Raw genomic sequence first — 20,043 nt, 5'->3', positions numbered from 1 at the left:
CAAAAGTTCATAAAAACAACCATCCATTATGACCAATCTGCTCGTCGGTTAACTCTTTCAATTATTATTTTCCACTCGTTTCAGCATTTGCGTAGTTTTAATTGTCGATCGTTATGAGATATTGGTCTTGGGCTGTGTGTATCTCATTTATATGTTAGTTGCCTTGTTAGTTTGCGGGGGTTTAATCGAACCACTTTCTGATTGGGTGGCCTGCTGGCTTTAAAATCCAGCTGACAATACCATCCATAATTTCAAAGATCGAAAATGCCTGCACAAAGGTATTTGCCAATTTCGGAAATCAACTGCTTCTTTTTGATACTGATGTTTCAAATACAGTGGATCGACATTAAAGGTCTTTAGTAAATCCAGTGAATCTCGAACAAACATGACGGCGCAATCAGCCGTGACCATGAGCCATTTATTGCAACTCAAAGCGAAAGAATCAATACCATTCCAATTTGTGATGAGGTATCTATACTCCGGACAAATCAGAGCGGCGCCAGCGTAAGCCGCATCTACATTCACCCACAATCCTTCTTGTTTTGCCACTGCACTGATTTCATCAATCGCATCAAATGAACATAAACTTGTGGTACCCAAAGTCGCGCATACAAAATATGGCATCAAACCTTTAGCCTTATCTTCTTTGATTGCACTTTCCAAAACCTCCCCACGCATGCTGTGTTTGTCATCAATATCTAAAAGGTGGGGGGGCGTACGGGCCTTCGTAATACCGATACCGATCAATTTTTCCCAATTTTTCAGGTACTTATCTCCCGGAGGGGGTACTTAGTCAAATATGGGTGCTGGGTATGTGTTGACGATAAAGGTTGGGTTTGTCATCATCCAAAGTCTCTATGACGATTACCAAACAGTAGCGTGGTTGGTAGATCAAGGGGGCAGGCAAAAGTAGAATTTTGGCTTAAGGCGCCTTGTACGCTTATTCTGGCGCCCATTTTTTGGTTGCATTCGTATACCAAAAATTGAAGTTAAAATTCAGGTCATTTTAGAAACATTTAGGAAATGCGAGCAAAGCGAGCAAGAAAAAATTGCGACATTGCTCCATCGAGATGGATTGAGTAAAGCTAATTACAGTATAATAACATTGAACAAAAGTTTTGACAAAAAAAGAACAAAAAACACAACCATGGTCATGCTTCTCTATTAGTCAGTGGAAAAAGTTAACTCTGTTTGACGTGAGCCAAAATTTAACCAAAAGTTTAGCAAGATGCTAAAAATTGAATAAGAGAACGGAAAACCATCAAGGAACCTCGAACTTTCATCGAAAATGGGAGCTTATCGAGTGATAGAATGTCGAATAGTAGAAAGTAACGGATAAAGATATAAATTTAATACTATCTCTAGATCAAAAAATTGAAGGAAGCTAGTGCGTGCGAATGAAGCAAGAAAAAAATTGTGAGTTTTTGTTTTGAATATTATTTTCACCAAATTGGTCGTGGGGTGCAGTTAGATCTCCCTTCAAAAATCGTCTTATAACTTAATGTAGATGTTTTTATACACTTTGGTATCATAACTTTTTAAATTTTGAAACAAGTTTTTCTTGTCTGAACAAAGAAATTGCTTTCGTAATAGAGTATCCTTCTTATATTAACATATTTTTTTATTGATCTTTAGGCAGTTCTTCTTATATTAACATATTTTTTTATTGATCTTTAGGCAGTTCTGTCTATAGAAAGAATCCCCAAATGATCAACACAATTTCGTAATGCGATGTACAACAAAGGAACATTAATCTATTATCGAAATTGTTCTAAAATGATCCCTTTGGGAAAGCTTCCTCTTAGGAAACACATTCTGTTCACTTTCGTTCTCTTTACTGAGAACAAACCAGGCATTTACGAGAGAATAAAAATATTCTTAATAAAATGTCTTTTCTATTCCCTTAACATGACGTCTAATGTGTTCCTCGCAATAGGCGAACATTTTATTAATACTGCAGAGATAACAAAGTGTTCAAAATGACAAGGGAACACTTTGTTATTGTCGCGGAGAACACTTTATTCGATTATCGAAATAACTAATTCGTCCCATTAGAGTGTGAAAACTTTGGACGTACATATCAAGAACAAATTATATCTATGTGCGTAACTATGTGTTCAATTAACCAAATGAACATATTGATTATTGAATTGGGAATGGCTTATTCTTTCAATGAAAGGAATGAATTGAACTGAAAGAACATAGGTATATTTGAGACAAACTCTTTTAAGATCATAGAAAACGCTTTGTTCTTTTAATTTTGGAATAGTTAGATGTTCTCATGGGAACAAAACATTTCTAGTGTAAGAAACATTTTTTTCTCCGTAAATGTCTACTGCTTGGAACAGGGAAATGAATCTAAAGGGACACGGCCTGAATGAACGTCTTTATTACGTCAAAAAGATCAATATGATCTTTAAAAGGAATATTTTCAAAACAATGCTTATATCAGCATGCCGTTTACATTTTAGAACACAATAAATTTAATCGAATAGCCAAATTTTTGAACCTTTGCCTTGTTACCCGTCGTTGCTCGTTGTTACCCTTTGTTGCGCATTCTATGAGACTTCGATGGTGTCCGTGAAAAATTACAAGTCCGAAAAGTACACCAAATCATAACATCTTTGATTACAACATTATTGTAATATTTTTGAAAGAAATATTAGGAACACAAAGGGCTGTTTGAAATGATAAAAGTGAAGTCTTTAGGGATTCAAATTGGCGGGAAGTGTCTCTGTTTGGCGGGAAAAAGGTTGTTTACCCCCGGAAAACAAAAAAACCAATCAGAAAACAGAATTTCTAAAGCTCAAAACATTTTTGGAATAGAGGACAATGAGTAACCCCCTGAATTCAATTTTAAAGTGAACCAGTATGATATAAAAATGATCCCTGATCATTCGTCAGTTATCAAGGGCTGAAATAGCCTGGGAATCCAAGCGTTAAACTTTTTTCACAGTCTAGTTTATGATATTTTTGCTGCTGGTTTAACGCTTGGTGCAGGTAACTCGCCTGCAGGGACATTTTTCCCTGCAATGCAGGTTCGGCCTGATTGGCCAGCTTTCGGCGTATTACTTAGCAGTACTTTCGCGCGCATTTTGATAATTTCGATGCGCGCGCATAATTTATGGAAAAAGCTGACTTTGCAGAAAAAAGGAAAACAAATGAAAATGAAAACATAGATTCATTTAGAAACAAAATGGCTGTTGACTGGAAGTCTAAATACATGTGGCTGATGTTTTGATGTGGTTTTTAGTAGTTTTGAAAGTCTTTAGAGCTTGTGAAAGAGTTTTTATGGTAAGTTGATTATGTGTGTTTGCCTGGGTTTCCAAAGTTCAGAAAGTCTGTCAACAAGGGTTCACACACAGACTGTTTATAACATTCTGTGTCGGACTAATCTACCTGCACCAAGCTCTATAATTTTAGAACTTTGTGAGGTGAGGTATTTTTTGTTTTTTCTAAAATTATGAGCTTGGATTCCCAGGCTAGGGCTGAAATGGCCCACCGGAGGGTGCTCTTTGTAGACTGGCGTTCAATCAATGGATCAGCCAACGGAAAAAGGAAGCTGTCATTCAATGGAAATGAAAAAGGTAAATACACTTGTCCAGCAAAACTTTGCCTTCATTCAGATTTTGCAAGTACGAGAGGTTTAAGGAAACATATAGACAATAAACATCCTTGGTACTACTACTTCGATGAACAGCCAGACGTTAAACGAGAAGATGTTGAGCTGAATCAGCCTGCTTTCAAAAGAAAGGCGTCAACCAGCTCGAAACCTTACTATTCAATTGATGAGGGGATAGGAAAAGCGTTTTATAAATGGTTAACCACTACCTGTGGCGGAGGCAAAAATGAAAGAGAATCAAAACAGGTCGCAAAACGCGCTATGAAGTTTTTGATGAGCAGTACAGGGGACAACGAATCTTTAGCATCCCTTTCTTATGAACTAATTGATTGTTGTCTTGGCTCAACAACCATTATATTGAAATTCTTGACTGTTTTAGAGGATGAATGGAAAATGTCTTCTTCGGGGGCATTGAATTATGTCAAAGCTATTTTTGATTTAATGGATTATAGAAAGGCATTTGGAATCAACGATAACAAATTGAGGTGTTTACGATTACTGAAGTTTACTTGAGAAGGGCGAAAGAAAATTTGCGAAAGAAGAAACGACTTGACAGCACTCGGAACTTTGATTTGGAAAATTTGATTGGACGTGACAGCTGGGCAAGCCTTGAGGAAATGGAAAGAGTCATCCCGTACCACATACCCCCTATAAAGACATCGTCAATAAATGTAAAGTCCAACAACCTTTACCAAATAAGCAGGAATTGACATTTTGCACTCGTTTCATCACTACTTTCTTGTTCTTAAGGGTCAAGTGCAGTAGACCAATGACATTCCAATATTTAACCTTATCAATGATCGCAAAAGCAAAACAACAAACCGATGGTTTCATTGATCAAAGAGAATTCAAGACTGCAGGTAAATACCTTTTCGATACACTCATTTTAAGTGAAGAAGTATTTACTATACTAGACACCTACATCGACTTTGTGCGACCCCTTTTGAACCCATGTTGTGATTATTTGTTAGTATCTACAACAGGAGGTCAATACAAATCCTTGACTAATGCCATGACCTTACTTGTGCATCGAGCCATAGGAAAGTACATTCATCCAACTCGATATAGACAGATCGTTGAGACTACAAGTGCAGATAGATTATCGAAATCGGAACAAGAAATTATCTCTGAAGATCAAAAACACAGCTCGGAAGTTGCAAAAGTGCACTACAAAAAGAAACAATCGAGAATGGTGGCAACAGCAGGTCAAAAATGTATGGAGAAAATGCTGGGAACAGCTCGAAAAGACCAACAAGACACGGTATCAGAGGTATTTAGAGACCTAGCAGCTATATCGAAAGCTCCCAGTCCCTTAGTTATTGGCCAAAATCCAGGACCTTCTCGTTTGCATACGATTGGTACTCACACCCCTTTTACTGTTGATTCAGACGAAGAGGAGTATGAAAATTGTAGCTTAGATGCTCAATGTAGAGAAGTGAACAGTATAATGCAACGTGTTCAAACTATGTGTTCGTCCGCTGTTATGCCTACTGTCGATCATAATGATTCTGCAGAAGTTCAGATGGAGATTATTAGTTCTGTTAAAACTTCAACGCCTGGAAAACCGTCTACATATGATAAGCCAACGATAAGCAAGAGTGTTACAATAAAGAGGGAGATAGCTTCGAAAGAGGTAAGCAACAAGAAAGTAAAGTTTTCACCAGAAGAGGATGAAATGCTTTTCAATGGAATAAAAAAGCATGGTGAAAAAAATTGGGCCGGCATTATCCGAGATAAGACTTTTAATTTCCATCATTCTAGAACTCGAGATTCGATAAGAGTACGAGCTGATTCGGCTGCATTTAAAAAATTATATAGAAAGTAGATATTTTTCGTTTATTTTAGCATTGGCCGCTGACACACCATTAATTTAGAACTGATTTAAGCCTTTCTGAAATTTGAAGCTGCTCAAGAAAATAAGGTTTTCACAATTTGTGTAAAGGTTTATTAAAAGGGCCGCTAAAGATTCTCAACTAGTCCCAAAACGAACCCGCTAACACTCAAGTCCTTTTATTATTTTTTTGTTTGACTATCTTAATTTTTTGAGCATAATTATAACGTTATTGTTATTGTCAATTGAATAATGTATCAACCATATATTTGTTGTAGTTACAGTATTTGTGTATAAAAATATTTTCTTGACAAAAAGGAATGATATGAATAAAAACTGACTTATATTTCTTTTTCATAGAAAAAACTTAAACAAAAATAATGGAGTACAGTTCCTCGTCTTCAAGTGAATCCGACACGACCTTGTTCGAAAAACTAAGTAAGGGTGAGACACGCCAAAGAAAATTTAGAAATGCCACATTAAAGCGAAATCCTCGAGAGGGTATGTGTTTGCTTTCTGATGACGAAAAGTCAAGCAACGAAGATGAGAACATTGTTGCTATTGTTACAGATGATGAGTTAGAAAATATTCCAATTGAAATTTTGTCAAACTCCACGCTTAATTTGATTTCTTTGGATGATGGCGAATACGAGCTTGAAAAATCGATGATGGAAATAGATATGTAAAATTTTGAAAGTACTTGTCTAAAAATCAAAAGTAATGAGAAAAAAGGAACGATTGCTTTTATTTGAATTTCTGTCCTTTTATAAATAGTGGCACACTTCCTAATCATGTATAACATGTTCGTTTTAATCTCATCACATTTTTTTAAATAACCGTTGTTGCAAAACTTTCGAAAAAGTCAAAAAATATTCTAAGTCCAAATTTGAGTCTTGTCACCCGTTGTCACCCGTTGTCACTCGTTGTTACCCTTGTCACACTTTTTACAAAACTTTCGAAAAGTTGAAAAATATTCTAAGTCCAAATTTGAGTCTTGTCACCCGTTGTCACCCGTTGTCACCCGTTGTTACCCTTGTCACACTTTTTACAAAACTTTCGAAAAAGTTGAAAAATATTCTAAGTCCAAATTTGAGTCTTGTCACCCGTTGTCACCCGTTGTCACCCGTTGTTACCCTTGTCACACTTTTTACAAAACTTTCGAAAAAGTCAAAAAATATTCTAAGTCCAAATTTGAGTCTTGTCACCCGTTGTCACCCGTTGTCACCCGTTGTTACCCTTGTCACACTTTTTACAAAACTTTCGAAAAAGTCAAAAATATTCTAAGTCCAAATTTGAGTCTTGTCACCCGTTGTCACCCGTTGTTACCCTTGTCACACTTTTTACAAAACTTTCGAAAAAGTCTAAAAATATTCTAAGTCCTAATTTGAGTCTTGTCACCCGTTGTCACCCGTTGTCACCCGTTGTTACCCTTGTCACACTTTTTACAAAACTTTCGAAAAAGTCAAAAAATATTCTAAGTCCAAATTTGAGTCTTGTCACCCGTTGTCACCCGTTGTCACCCGTTGTTACCCTTGTCACACTTTTTACAAAACTTTCGAAAAAGTGAAAAAAATATTCTAAGTCCAAATTTGAGTCTTGTCACCCGTTGTCACCCGTTGTCACCCGTTGTTACCCTTGTCACACTTTTTACAAAACTTTCGAAAAAGTGAAAAAATATTCTAAGTCCAAATTTGAGTCTTGTCACCCGTTGTCACCCGTTGTCACCCGTTGTTACCCTTGTCACACTTTTACAAAACTTTCGAAAAAGTGAAAAATATTCTAAGTCCAAATTTGAGTCTTGTCACCCGTTGTCACCCGTTGTCACCCGTTGTTACCCTTGTCACACTTTTTACAAAACTTTCGAAAAATTTGAAAAATATTCTAAGTCCAAATTTGAGTCTTGTCACCCGTTGTCACCCGTTGTCACCCGTTGTTACCCTTGTCACACTTTTTACAAAACTTTCGAAAAAGTTAAAAATTCTAAGTCCAAATTGAGTCTTGTTTGTCACCCGTTGTCACCCGTTGTTACCCTTGTCACACTTTTTACAAAACTTTCGAAAAAGTTGAAAAAATATTCTAAGTCCAAAATTGAGTCTTGTTACCCGTTGTCACCCGTTGTTACCCTTGTCACACTTTTTACAAAACTTTCGAAAAAGTCTAAAAATAGTCTAAGTCCAAATTTGAGTCTTGTCACCCGTTGTCACCCGTTGTCACCCGTTGTTACCCTTGTCACACTTTTTACAAAACTTTCGAAAAAGTCTAAAAATATTCTAAGTCCAAATTTGAGTCTTGTCACCCGTTGTCACCCGTTGTTACCCTTGTCACACTTTTTACAAAACTTTCGAAAAAGTGAAAAAATATTCTAAGTTCAAATTTGAGTCTTGTCACCTGTTGTCACCCGTTGTCACCCGTTGTTACCCGTTGTTACCCTTGTCACACTTTTTACAGAATTTTCGAAAAAGTCAAAAAATATTCTAAGTCCAAAATTGAGTCTTGTCACCCGTTGTCACCCGTTGTCACCCGTTGTTACCCTTGTCACACTTTTTACAAAACTTTCGAAAAAGTTGACACATATTCTAAGTCCAAAATTGAGTCTTGTTACTCGTTGTCACCCGTTGTCACCCGTTGTCACCCGTTGTCACCCGTTGTTACCCTTGTCACACTTTTTACAGAATTTTCGAAAAAGTCAAAAAATATTCTAAGTCCAAAATTGAGTCTTGTCACCCGTTGTCACACTTTTTATACAAAATGTGTGACAACGGGTGACAAGGATTCTAATCATAAATATTGTATAAAAAAATGTGACAAGGGTAACAACGGGTGACAACGGGTAACAAGACTAAAATTTGGACTTAGAATATTTTTTCACTTTTTCGAAAGTTTTGTAAAAAGTGTGACAAGGGTAACAACGGGTGACAACGGTGACAAGACTCAAATTTGGACTTAGAATATTTTTTGACTTTTTCGAAAGTTTTGTAAAAAGTGTGACAAGGGTAACAACGGGTGACAACGGGTGACAACGGGTGACAAGACTCAAATTTGGACTTAGAATATTTTTTCACTTTTTCGAAAGTTTTGTAAAAAGTGTGACAAGGGTAACAACGGGTGACAACGGGTAACAAGACTCAAATTTGGACTTAGAATATTTTTTGACTTTTTCGAAAGTTTTGTAAAAAGTGTGACAAGGGTAACAACGGGTGACAACGGGTGACAACGGGTGACAAGACTCAAATTTGGACTTAGAATATTTTTCAACTTTTTCGAAAGTTTTGTAAAAAGTGTGACAAGGGTAACAACGGGTGACAACGGGTGACAACGGGTGACAAGACTCAAATTTGGACTTAGAATATTTTTTGACTTTTTCGAAAGTTTTGTAAAATGTGTGACAAGGGTAACAACGGGTGACAACGGGTGACAACGAGTGACAAGACTCAAATTTGGACTTAGAATATATTTTGACTTTTTCGAAAGTTTTGTAAAAAGTGTGACAAGGGTAACAACGGGTGACAACGGGTGACAACGGGTGACAAGACTCAAATTTGGACTTAGAATATTTTTTGACTTTTTCGAAAGTTTTGTAAAAAGTGTGACAAGGGTAACAACGGGTGACAACGGGTGACAACGGGTGACAAGACTCAAATTTGGACTTAGAATATTTTTTCACTTTTTCGAAAGTTTTGTAAAATGTGTGACAAGGGTAACAACGGGTGACAACGGGTGACAACGAGTGACAAGACTCAAATTTGGACTTTTTTGACTTTTTCGAAAGTTTTGTAAAAAGTGTGACAAGGGTAACAACGGGTGACAACGGGTGACAACGAGTGACAAGACTCAAATTTGGACTTAGAATATTTTTTGACTTTTTCGAAAGTTTTGTAAAAAGTGTGACAAGGGTAACAACGGGTGACAACGGGTGACAACAGGTGACAAGCCTCAAATTTGGACTTTAAATATTTTTTCACTTTTTCGAAAGTTTTGTAGAAGGTGTGTCGAGGGTTTTATTAGTTTACGGAGCATAGACAAATTAAGATCATTTAGAAAAAAATTTAAGTGGCTTCTTTTGTATTCGTTCAAAAGAAGTACGGAGTAAAAGACCAAGGGGTATATGAGATAGATAAATGACGACATATATTTTTTTCAAACGTGTTCTTCATCAGAGGAGGATATAATTAGTGCTTCTTCGTATGGTACACATGTGTTTGTTTTGAATAAACTTTTCTGTAATGCAGCCTTATCATCTTCCTCGTCCGTAGAAATTTGTATTGTAGTGGTCGAGTTGAATGTAGGTTGGAAAAGAATTTCAGGTTTTATATCTCCTGTTTCACGACTATCTAGAGTTTTTGATTTTTTCGGGGCTGAGACCGTTAAAGCTTGCTCTAGTTCACTCTCAGTATCGCTTGAGCTAACGATTCTCGACAAACGCCTTTTAACTGATTTCGAAGTTGAATTTTCTTGATTGTTATTTCTCAGTTTAAGGAATTGAGTTATGTGATTGCCCGAATCACTTTTCGAGCTGCTGTTACCAGTGACTTCTTTTGAAGGGGTGGATGTGCTCGTTGAAGATCTCTGAACGGGTGGTGTCAATAACTCGTCTAAATCACATTCGCTTTCATTTGCATCACAAATGTTGGAGATACGCTGAGTTAGGGTTGTTGATTGTGATTCTTGTGATTCCTGTGATCCTTTTCTTTTGAGCCATGCCTCGTAGAAGCTGTCCACACCAGTCCAACTGTTTGCTTTTCTAATGTTGTAACTAAAAAGTAAAGGTTGTAACGGTTACATTTTGACAGGAATAAAAATTTTGATTAATCATTGAGTTCTAGTTTGAGTTCTGAAAAGATATTCATTTCTAGAAAGAATGAATTCATAGCTTCTTGATTCTTTAAAGGATATGCGTGCACAAGTGCAAAACGTTTTTCTTTACAGTTGAGCCTGTTGATCTGAATCACTTGTCAACAGTTTACTAGATAAAAAATGGATTATAGAGGCACTAACCGTTTCAAATCTTCTTTGTTGATGGGTAGTTTGGACCAATCTTCATCCGTTAGCATTGTTAGCTTTCTCACAAGGGGGTCGACTCGTTTTATATCAGTTGTGAAGTACTCGTGGTCCTTCTTCCATCTCTTTGGGTCACTCTCATCCGCACCGAGAAAATACAAATCCATGTCTTCTGAAGTAAAGTTTAATGCTTCCTCTTCTGATTCAGACGATGTTTCTTCTGCGTCCTCTGAAGAATCTGTTTCGAAATCTGAATCGGCAAGCAGGCTTTCAGCTAAACCATCATAATCATTGTATGCAGCGCCCATCCTTTCTTCATCCCTCTTTAATTTAAAAACATCTTGGTTCGAGCAACTGTCAAATAAAGGCGTGGTCTTTAACACCTCCGAACAATAATGAAATACCTCCATGCAGTGGTTACGAAGCCAATCTACAGAGGAAAAAATATATTTTTCTGACTAAAGATGTTGGTACTCAAGGAATAACTTTGTAAAAATGGCTTAATACATCTTAAAATTTACCCAATAAGATTTAATTTATTTACCTCCAACACTGGAATCTTCATTTGGAAGAGATTTTGTCCTGAAACACCTCAGTCGTTTATATACAGCCTGTTGTCTTTGTCTCCTGGAATATTTTCGTCGTCTTCGCTGTCCATATCATTTGATTCCCATTCGGATTCGCTGGACTCTTCCGTCTTTTTACCAAATCTAGGTTTCTTGTTTGTGGTAATGAAAAAACCAGACTTGTACTTGATTTTCTTGGCCGACTTGTGTTTTTGTGAGAGCATTATTAAGCCACCTTAAAAAGTGTAGTAATAATATAAATTTAAGATATAAAATCAATTTCAGTGAACATTCAAGCCAGCCTCAGACCAGATGTGCAGTGTTTTATAACTATAACGAATTTGAAAAAAACTCCCAAAAAGTTAGACATTAGTATTTTTATACCTTGAAGGACACGTTTAGCTTCTTCACAGCTCAAGCTATTTGATGACCATTCGTCCATAAAAACTATTTCTGTGGATTCGTTGATCATGTGACCAGCAAATTGACTCTCCTGTGTCACACCAGCAATGTGGTCTGTTCCAATGATTCCTATAAAAAATAACGTCAGCTTTAAATCATATTGCACTCTTCATGTTTGATTACCAGCCGAGCCTAATTTGAATGAGGACAACGAGTAAAGCAGATAAAAATAGTTACCTTGAAAGACGTAAAACCAGCTGGTTTTACCGGAATTTGAATCTCCATAGACAAGAAGTTTTCGTTCTTTTATTGAAACATTTGATGGAGCAGCAGTTGGTAAAACTTTTGTAGAAATTTCAATCTTTTTCGCTTTCCCGGAAACTGTTGAAAATTCCTATGAATTAAAATAAAAGATAAATCGTTTTAAGAACATCCAACATTTTTGAAGCCTTACCCAGTTGGCACACAACGTTGCTTCAACGTTTATCTAACGTTAATAACGTCCATCTAACGTTAGATGAACGTTAAAACAACGTTATGTACCGGTAGGGTAGGATGTTGTTAGCATTTTGAGCTTCAAGTCTAACAATGTTCTTAATGTGTTCTCATTTTCACTATTTTTGAATAGTTCTCTTCATTTTCCTAAAAGAAATTCGGTACTTTAGAGTCCGCAAAGCCTTGAAATGTTCTTAACTTATTTTACATTTTGACAATTACAGCGCCTCGTGTTCTTATAGTTTGTTCTTATGAAAACGTGTGATAGACTTCCGAAATGTTTTTATTTAGTCCATAAATTTGATGAGCAAAGCTTTATTCATTATTAAATTTTCTAATCCTAGAGAGGGGAGAACAAATTTGATGTGATTCTTACAAAAAATATTCATAAACAAACCTTGGACGAACGGTAAGGGGTATGGAACACGGTCTGATTTGTAAACATACTTCACGAAGGCTCTTGGAGAGTGATGCTTGTCAAGGGATTTCATCCTAACGAATCTTTTTTCAGCTATCAGAAAAAGGTTCCTGGTGGTAAAACTTCCACAGCATTGAAAAGGCGAGTGATTGGCCTGATAAGACCACATGCCGGATCCGACAACAACTCATTTACTTTCTCGATACAGGTAGTCAATAATTCGGCTATTTTGTTTCTTCAAGCACGCACTTCATCAGAAATTTCTTCACAGTAGTACACAAAACATATGAAATTTGGCCTCCGGAGGTTTTTTTGTACACCATTCCATCACATAAAGCAAACCTTTTTTGACCATATGCCTCTCCACTTCGTGAATGGCAAGAAGTGTCTTATTTGTGGGCTTCGGTCTGGACACCACAGCAACTGAAATAAGAAGATTATTTTAAAATTACTCAAAATTATATAAGGCATCTAACAATCTACAAAGTATTTTTAAAACCTATAAACTTTATTTACAAGTTCTTTGTGTCACACAATTTCAAAAATAAAACTTTCAATACACACCCTCGTGCCACAGCTGTATTTGAACAGATAGGACATAACTAAAAACTAGAACAAGGAGGGCATAATTTACCTTTATCTGAAGATTCGTCAATTATGTCGATGGATAGTCTTGTGAACTTTATGTCATGGATGCCCTTTAGTAGTTTTGTTTTAACCGAGATTGGTATTGTTGGTCTAATGCACAACGACGCCGGTATATTTTCGTCACCAACAACATGAACGTCCACTGGCAGGGAAACCTAAGAGAAAATTTTGAGTGGTTCGCCATGAGTACCCAGCTGACGCACAACGTTGTTTTAACGTTCATCGTAATTATAACGTTGTGATATAAGAAACGTTAAAACGACGTTGTGTGCAACTGGGTAAGTTTTTTTTCATTCAAATAACATAAGCTAAGTAACTTACAATACTACTTAGTACTTTCCAAGCAGTGATTCCAAAGATTTAGATACATTTTTATATAAGGATAAACTATATACAAGAACATAAAGCTTCGATGGCCAAAATGTGAAGCACAATTTAAGAACATTCCAAGGCTTCCACATTTTCTGATGTTTTTTATAAAAAAACCTTTAATTAGAAAAAATTCGTAAACTAATTATCGTCTTGGTATGCATTCGAGTGATAAAAAATTACCTTGTGATGCTTCATTGCAGCTTTTGCGAGTTCTTGGTTGTAAAGGTAATAGCATGCTCAATCATCTCTCTCCTGTTGTGATCTTTTAGTGTCTGTACAAGCAGTGCTGTGTATTGATCGATCGAATTTTTTCTTGTCTATGAAAGTGAATTAATGTGAAAGTTTTTTCCGGGAGGTGACATAACATACCGTCATAACAAATTCTATTTCGCTATTTTACGATTCCATTATGTAATTCATTTTGGCATATATTACTAAAGACTTTATTCTCTATTTTGATCTAATAATTTTTGAAGGTGTAAACCATTAGGTTAAAAAAAGTGAGAATTTGGCTCTTACTTCTTGGTACAATTGGCTTACAAGTCGTCACGTCTAAACCAGCTTTCATTATTGATTTTCGAAGGGAGTTTTCTATTACGTCCAGCTCGCTCACCGAACACACCAACCCAATCCAGAAAGAAATACCTGAAAAAATTAAATTTGGGATGATAATGTTTCGAAAAAATAATTAAAAATCCTTAATATGCCGTTGAAATGAAGAACAAAAATCTAACAAATACAACGTCAGTTTGAACAAAACTTTTTACAATGACTTATTTTGATGTTCTTTCTTGTAAAATTACGTTAGAAATAAAAGAGTACCACTCCTTCAACACGGAGCTAAAAGTAGAAATGTTTTTAAAGAAATGGAAGACAAAAAAAGTCAGTAAAATGACTCTTACCTGGTATCACGAAAGTTTCATCATCATCTTTGTAATCGTCACTGACGTCAGTTATTCTTAAAGCTCTGCTCTTAAAAATGTCGACTTCATGGCACACAAGCAAGAAAAAAAAAGTAACATTCTCCATCTCTTTGATCTTCCTCTCGATGGATTGCTTTTTAGAGAGGATGTTCATACTAGCTTTGGGAAGATCATCAGGGTCTACATCCCAAATACAGCGAAATGAAATTATATGGCAATATTCCGTTACTGGTTTTACAATGAATTCTCTGAGCGCATCTTTCATAGTCTTACCACGTATAGTTCTCTGATATCCCTTTGAAGCCATGATCTCTCACTCAACGCGTAAAGAACACTATTTGATGATATGCCTTAATGTAGATGTTTTTATACACTTTGGTATCATAACTTTTCAAATTTTGAAACAAGTTTTTCTTGTCTGAACAAAGAAATTGCTTTCGTAATAGAGTATCCTTCTTATATTAACATATTTTTTTATTGATCTTTAGGCAGTTCTGTCTATAGAAAGAATCCCCAAATGATCAACACAATTTCGTAATGCGATGTACAACAAAGGAACATTAATCTATTATCGAAATTGTTCTAAAATGATCCCTTTGGGAAAGCTTCCTCTTAGGAAACACATTCTGTTCACTTTCGTTCTCTTTACTGAGAACAAACCAGGCATTTACGAGAGAATAAAAATATTCTTGATAAAATGTCTTTTCTATTCCNATTCGGATTCAGGATTCGTAAAAAGCTTTGTAAAAAAAAATTGAAAAAAGATATTGACTTCTAACAAAAAGATCTTGAAAGATTACATAACATAGAGTAGTTCTTGACAAAAATTGATATAAAAATGGGCGTGACCTTGACGCTAATTAGGGAAATTCCCCTATTTAGGATTCAAATTTCCAACCCATTGCATACTTTGGCTAGTTCTCAGTCCCCTCGTTGAGGTTAAATCAATTTCTAAACACCTGATCTTATGACTGGACATGTCAATGATTAATCGTGGACATAATTTATTGACAAAAGGGGCGTGGCCTTGATGCTAATTAGGGAAATTCCCCTATTTAGGATTCAAAACACGAAAATTGCAAAGTTTGGCTAGTTCTCAGTTCCCTCGTTGAATTTGGATCGATTTCTAAACACCTGATCTTATGACTGGACATGTCAATGATTAATCGTGGACATAATTTATTGACAAAAGGGGCGTGGCCTTGATGCTAATTAGGGAAATTCCCCTATTTAGGATTCAAAACACGAAAATTGCAAAGTTTGGCTAGTTCTCAGTTCCCTCGTTGAATTTGGATCGATTTCTAAACACCTGATCTTATGACCGGACATGTCAATGATTAATTGTGGACAAAATTTATTGATAAAAAGGGCGTGGCCTCGATGCTAATTAGGGAAATTCCCTTTTTTAGGATTCAAAACACAAAAATTGCAAAGTTTGGCTAGTTCTCAGTTCCCTCGTTGAATTTGGATCGATTTCTAAACAACTGATCTTATGACCAGACATGTCAATGATTAATCGTGGACAAATTTTATTGACAAAAAGGGCGTGGTCTCGATGCTAATTAGGAAAATTCCCTTATTTAAGACTCAAAACACGAAAATTGCAAAGTTTGGCAAAGTTTGGTTAGTTCTCAGTTCCTTTGTTTTATTTGGATCGATTTCTAAACACCTGATCTTTTGACTGGACATGTCAATGATTAATCGTGGACAAAATTTATTGACAAAAGGGGCGTGGCCTTGATGCTAATTAGGGAAATTCCCCTATTTAGGATTCAAAACACGAAAATTGCAAAGTTTGGCTAGTTCTCAGTTCCCTCGTTGAATTTGGATCGATTTCTAAACACCTGATCTTATGACCGGACATGTCAATGATTAATCGTGGACAAATTTTATTGACAAAAAGGGCGTGGTCTCGATGCTAATTAGGGAAATTCCCTTATTTAAGACCCAAAACACGAAAATTGCAAAGTTTGGCAAAGTTTGGCTAGTTCTCAGTTCCTTTGTTTTATTTGGATCGATTTCTAAATACCTGATCTTATGACTGGACATGTCAATGATTAATCGTGGACAAAATTTATTGACAAAAGGGGCGTTGCCTTGATGCTAATTAGGGAAATTCCCCTATTTAGGATTTAAAACACGAAAATTGCAAAGTTTGGCTAGTTCTCAGTTCCCTCGTTGAATTTGGATCGATTTCTAAACACCTGATCTTATGACCCGAAATGTCAATGATTAATCGTGGACAAATTTTATTGAAAAAAAAGTGCGTGGTCTCGATGCTAATTAGGGAAATTCACTTATTTAAGACTCAAAACACGAAAATTGCAAAGTTTGGCAAAGTTTGGCTAGTTCTCAGTTCCTTTGTTTTATTTGGATCAATTTCTAAACACCTGATCTTATGACTGAAAATGTCAAGGATTAATCGTGCATAAAATTTATTGACAAAAAGGGTGTGGCCTCGATGCTAATTAGGGAAATTCCCTTATTTAGGACTCAAAACACGAAAATTGCAAATTTTGGCAAAGTTTGGCTAGTTCTCAGTCCCTTCGTTATATTTGGATCAATTTCTAAACACCTGATCTTATGACTGGACATGTCAATGATTAATCGTGGACATAATTTATTGACAAAAGGGGCGTGGCCTTGATGCTAATTAGGGAAATTTCCCTATTTAGGATTCAAAACACGAAAATTGCAAAGTTTGGCTAGTTCTCAGTTCCCTCGTTGAATTTGGATCGATTTCTAAACACCTGATCTTTTGACCGGACATGTCAATGATTAATTGTGGACAAAATTTATTGATAAAAAGGGCGTGGCCTCGATGCTAATTAGGGAAATTCCCTTTTTTAGGATTCAAAACACCAAAATTGCAAAGTTTGGCAAAGTTTGGCTAGTTCTCAGTCCCTTCGTTATATTTGGATCAATTTCTAAACACCTGATCTTATGACTGGACATGTCAATGATTAATCGTGGACAAGATTTATTGACAAAAGGGGCGTGGCCTTGATGCTAATTAGGAAAATTCCCCTATTTAGGATTCAAAACACGAAAATTGCAAAGTTTGGCTAGTTCTCAGTTCCTTCGTTGAATTTGGATCGATTTCTAAACACCTGATCTTATGACTGGACATGTCAATGATTAATTGTGGACAAAATTTATTGATAAAAAGGGCGTAGCCTCGATGCTAATTAGGGAAATTCCCTTTTTTAGGATTCAAAACACAAAAATTGAAAAGTTTGGCTAGTTCTCAGTTCCCTCGTTGAATTTGGATCGATTTCTAAACACCTGATCTTATGACCGGACATGTCAATGATTAATTGTGGACAAAATTTAATGATAAAAAGGGCGTGGCCTCGATGCTTATTAGGGAAATTCCCTTTTTTAGGATTCAAAAATTAATCATTGACATTTGCGGTCATAAGATCAGGTGTTTAGAAATTGATCCAAATACAACAAAAGGACTGAGAACTAGCCAAACTTTGCCAAACTATGCAATTTTCGTGTTTTGATTTCTAAATAAGGGAATTTCCTTAATTAACATCGAGACCACGCCCTTTTTGTCAATAAATTTTGTCCATGATTAATCATTGATATGTCTGGTCATAAGATCAGGTGTTTAAAAATTGATCCAAATATAACCAAGGGACTGAGAACTAGCCAAACTTTGCCAAACTTTGCAATTTTCGTGTTTGAGTCATAAATAAGGGAATTTCCCTAATTAGCATCGAGGCCACGCCCTTTTTGTCAATAAATTTTGTCCACGATTAATCATTGACATTTTCGGTCATAAGATCAGGTGTTTAGAAATTGATCCAAATACAACAAAGGCACTGAGAACTAGCCAAACTTTGCCAAACTTTGCAATTTTCGTGTTTTGAATCCTAAATAGGGGAATTTCCCTAATTAGCATCAAGGCCACGCCCCTTTTGTCAATAAATTTTGTCCACGATTAATCATTGACATTTCCAGTCATAAGATCAGGTGTTTAGAAATTGATCTAAATATAATGAAGGGACTGAGAACTAGCCAAACTTTGCCAAACTTTGCAATTTTCGTGTTTTGAGTCCTAAATAAGGGAATTTCCCTAATTAGCATCGAGACCACGCCATTTTTGTCAATAAATTTTGTCCACGATTAATCATTGACATTTCTGGTCATAAGATCAGGTGTTTAGAAATTGATCCAAATACAACAAAGGAACTGAGAACTAGCCAAACTTTGCCAAACTTTGCAATTTTCGTGTTTTGAGTCTTAAATAAGGGAATTTCCCTAATTAGCATCGAGACCACGCCCTTTTTGTCAATAAAATTTGTCGATGATTAATCATTGTCATGTCCGGTCATAAGATCAGGGGTTTAGAAATTGATCCAAATACAACGAGGGGACTGAGAACTACCCAAACTTTGCCAAACTTTGCAATTTTTGTGTTTTGAATCCTAAAAAAGGGAATTTCCCTAATTAGCATCGAGGCCACGCCCTTTTTATCAATAAATTTTGTCCACAATTAATCATTGACATGTCCGGTCATAAGATCAGGTGTTTAGAAATCGATCCGAAGGAACTGAGAACTAGCCAAACTTTGCAATTTTTGTGTTTTGAATCCTAAAAAAGGGAATTTCCCTAATTAGCATCGAGGCCAGGCCCTTTTTATCAATAAATTTTGTCCACAATTAATCATTGACATTTCTGGTCATAAGATCAGGTGTTTAGAAATCGATCCAAATACAACGAAGGGACTGAGAACTAGCCAAACTTTGCAAAACTTTGCAATTTTCGTGTTTTGATTCCTAAATAAGGGAATTTCCCTAATTAGCATCGAGACCACGCCATTTTTGTCAATAAATTTTGTCCACGATTAATCATTGACATTTCTGGTCATAAGATCAGGTGTTTAGAAATTGATCCAAATACAACAAAGGAACTGAGAACTAGCCAAACTTTGCCAAACTTTGCAATTTTCGTGTTTTGAGTCTTAAATAAGGGAATTTCCCTAATTAGCATCGAGACCACGCCCTTTTTGTCAATAAAATTTGTCGATGATTAATCATTGTCATGTCCGGTCATAAGATCAGGGGTTTATAAATTGATCCAAATACAACGAGGGGACTGAGAACTACCCAAACTTTGCCAAACTTTGCAATTTTTGTGTTTTGAATCCTAAAAAAGGGAATTTCCCTAATTAGCATCGAGGCCACGCCCTTTTTATCAATAAATTTTGTCCACAATTAATCATTGACATGTCCGGTCATAAGATCAGGTGTTTAGAAATCGATCCAAATTCAACGAGGGAACTGAGAACTAGCCAAACTTTGCAATTTTTGTGTTTTGAATCCTAAAAAAGGGAATTTCCCTAATTAGCATCGAGGCCAGGCCCTTTTTATCAATAAATTTTGTCCACAATTAATCATTGACATTTCTGGTCATAAGATCAGGTGTTTAGAAATCGATCCAAATACAACGAAGGGACTGAGAACTAGCCAAACTTTGCAAAACTTTGCAATTTTCGTGTTTTGATTCCTAAATAAGGGAATTTCCCTAATTAGCATCGAGACCACGCCCTTTTTGTCAATAAATTTTGTCCACGATTAATCATTGACATTTCTGGTCATAAGATCAGGTGTTTAGAAATCGATTCAAATACAACGAAGGGACTGAGAACTAGCCAAACTTTGCAAAACTTTGCAATTTTCGTGTTTTGATTCCTAAATAAGGGAATTTCCCTAATTAGCATCGAGACCACGCCTTTTTTATCAATAAATTTTGTCCAC

The 20,043-nt window shown here is 36.0% G+C and overlaps 2 protein-coding genes and 1 long non-coding RNA gene across 3 annotated transcripts; all 3 read right to left on the bottom strand.

Annotated features, from left to right (window-relative positions):
- Positions 1-219: 219 nt before the first annotated feature.
- LOC136820080 (aromatic-L-amino-acid decarboxylase-like) lies at positions 220-678 on the bottom strand. The gene has a single exon (XM_067076318.1). The coding sequence runs from the start codon at positions 676-678 to the stop codon at positions 220-222; it is 459 nt and encodes a 152-aa protein (XP_066932419.1).
- Positions 679-9,526: 8,848 nt separating this feature from the next.
- Positions 9,527-11,056, bottom strand: LOC136820057 (uncharacterized). Its single transcript, XM_067076289.1, has 3 exons — positions 10,996-11,056; positions 10,449-10,881; positions 9,527-10,206 (listed from the first exon to the last, which is right to left on the bottom strand). The coding sequence occupies exons 2-3, from the start codon at positions 10,859-10,861 to the stop codon at positions 9,591-9,593; spliced, it is 1,029 nt and encodes a 342-aa protein (XP_066932390.1). The 5' UTR covers positions 10,862-10,881; positions 10,996-11,056; the 3' UTR covers positions 9,527-9,590.
- Positions 11,057-12,674: 1,618 nt separating this feature from the next.
- Positions 12,675-13,569, bottom strand: LOC136820040 (uncharacterized). Its single transcript, XR_010848519.1, has 3 exons — positions 13,533-13,569; positions 12,967-13,135; positions 12,675-12,755 (listed from the first exon to the last, which is right to left on the bottom strand). It is a non-coding gene; the product is annotated as an uncharacterized lncRNA (long non-coding RNA).
- Positions 13,570-20,043: the final 6,474 nt, after the last annotated feature.

The sequence above is a fragment of the Clytia hemisphaerica genome, unplaced genomic scaffold, assembly GCF_902728285.1.
Source record: "Clytia hemisphaerica strain Z4C2 unplaced genomic scaffold, Clytia hemisphaerica genome assembly, whole genome shotgun sequence".
NCBI classification, from domain to species: Eukaryota; Metazoa; Cnidaria; class Hydrozoa; order Leptothecata; family Clytiidae; genus Clytia; species Clytia hemisphaerica.
The sequence above is the reverse complement of the archived record's forward strand: the minus strand, read 5'-3'. Positions and strand labels throughout refer to the sequence as shown.

Bases quoted from the DNA above. Each gene is read 5' to 3' on its own strand.
- LOC136820080 (XM_067076318.1), bottom strand. From the start codon at position 678: ATGCGTGGGGAGGTTTTGGAAAGTGCAATCAAAGAAGATAAGGCTAAA.
- LOC136820057 (XM_067076289.1), bottom strand. From the start codon at position 10,861: ATGGAGGTATTTCATTATTGTTCGGAGGTGTTAAAGACCACGCCTTTA. The intron at 10,207-10,448 runs GTTAGTGCCTCT...TTTACTTTTTAG, and splicing joins AACAAAGAAGATTTGAAACG to TTACAACATTAGAAAAGCAA.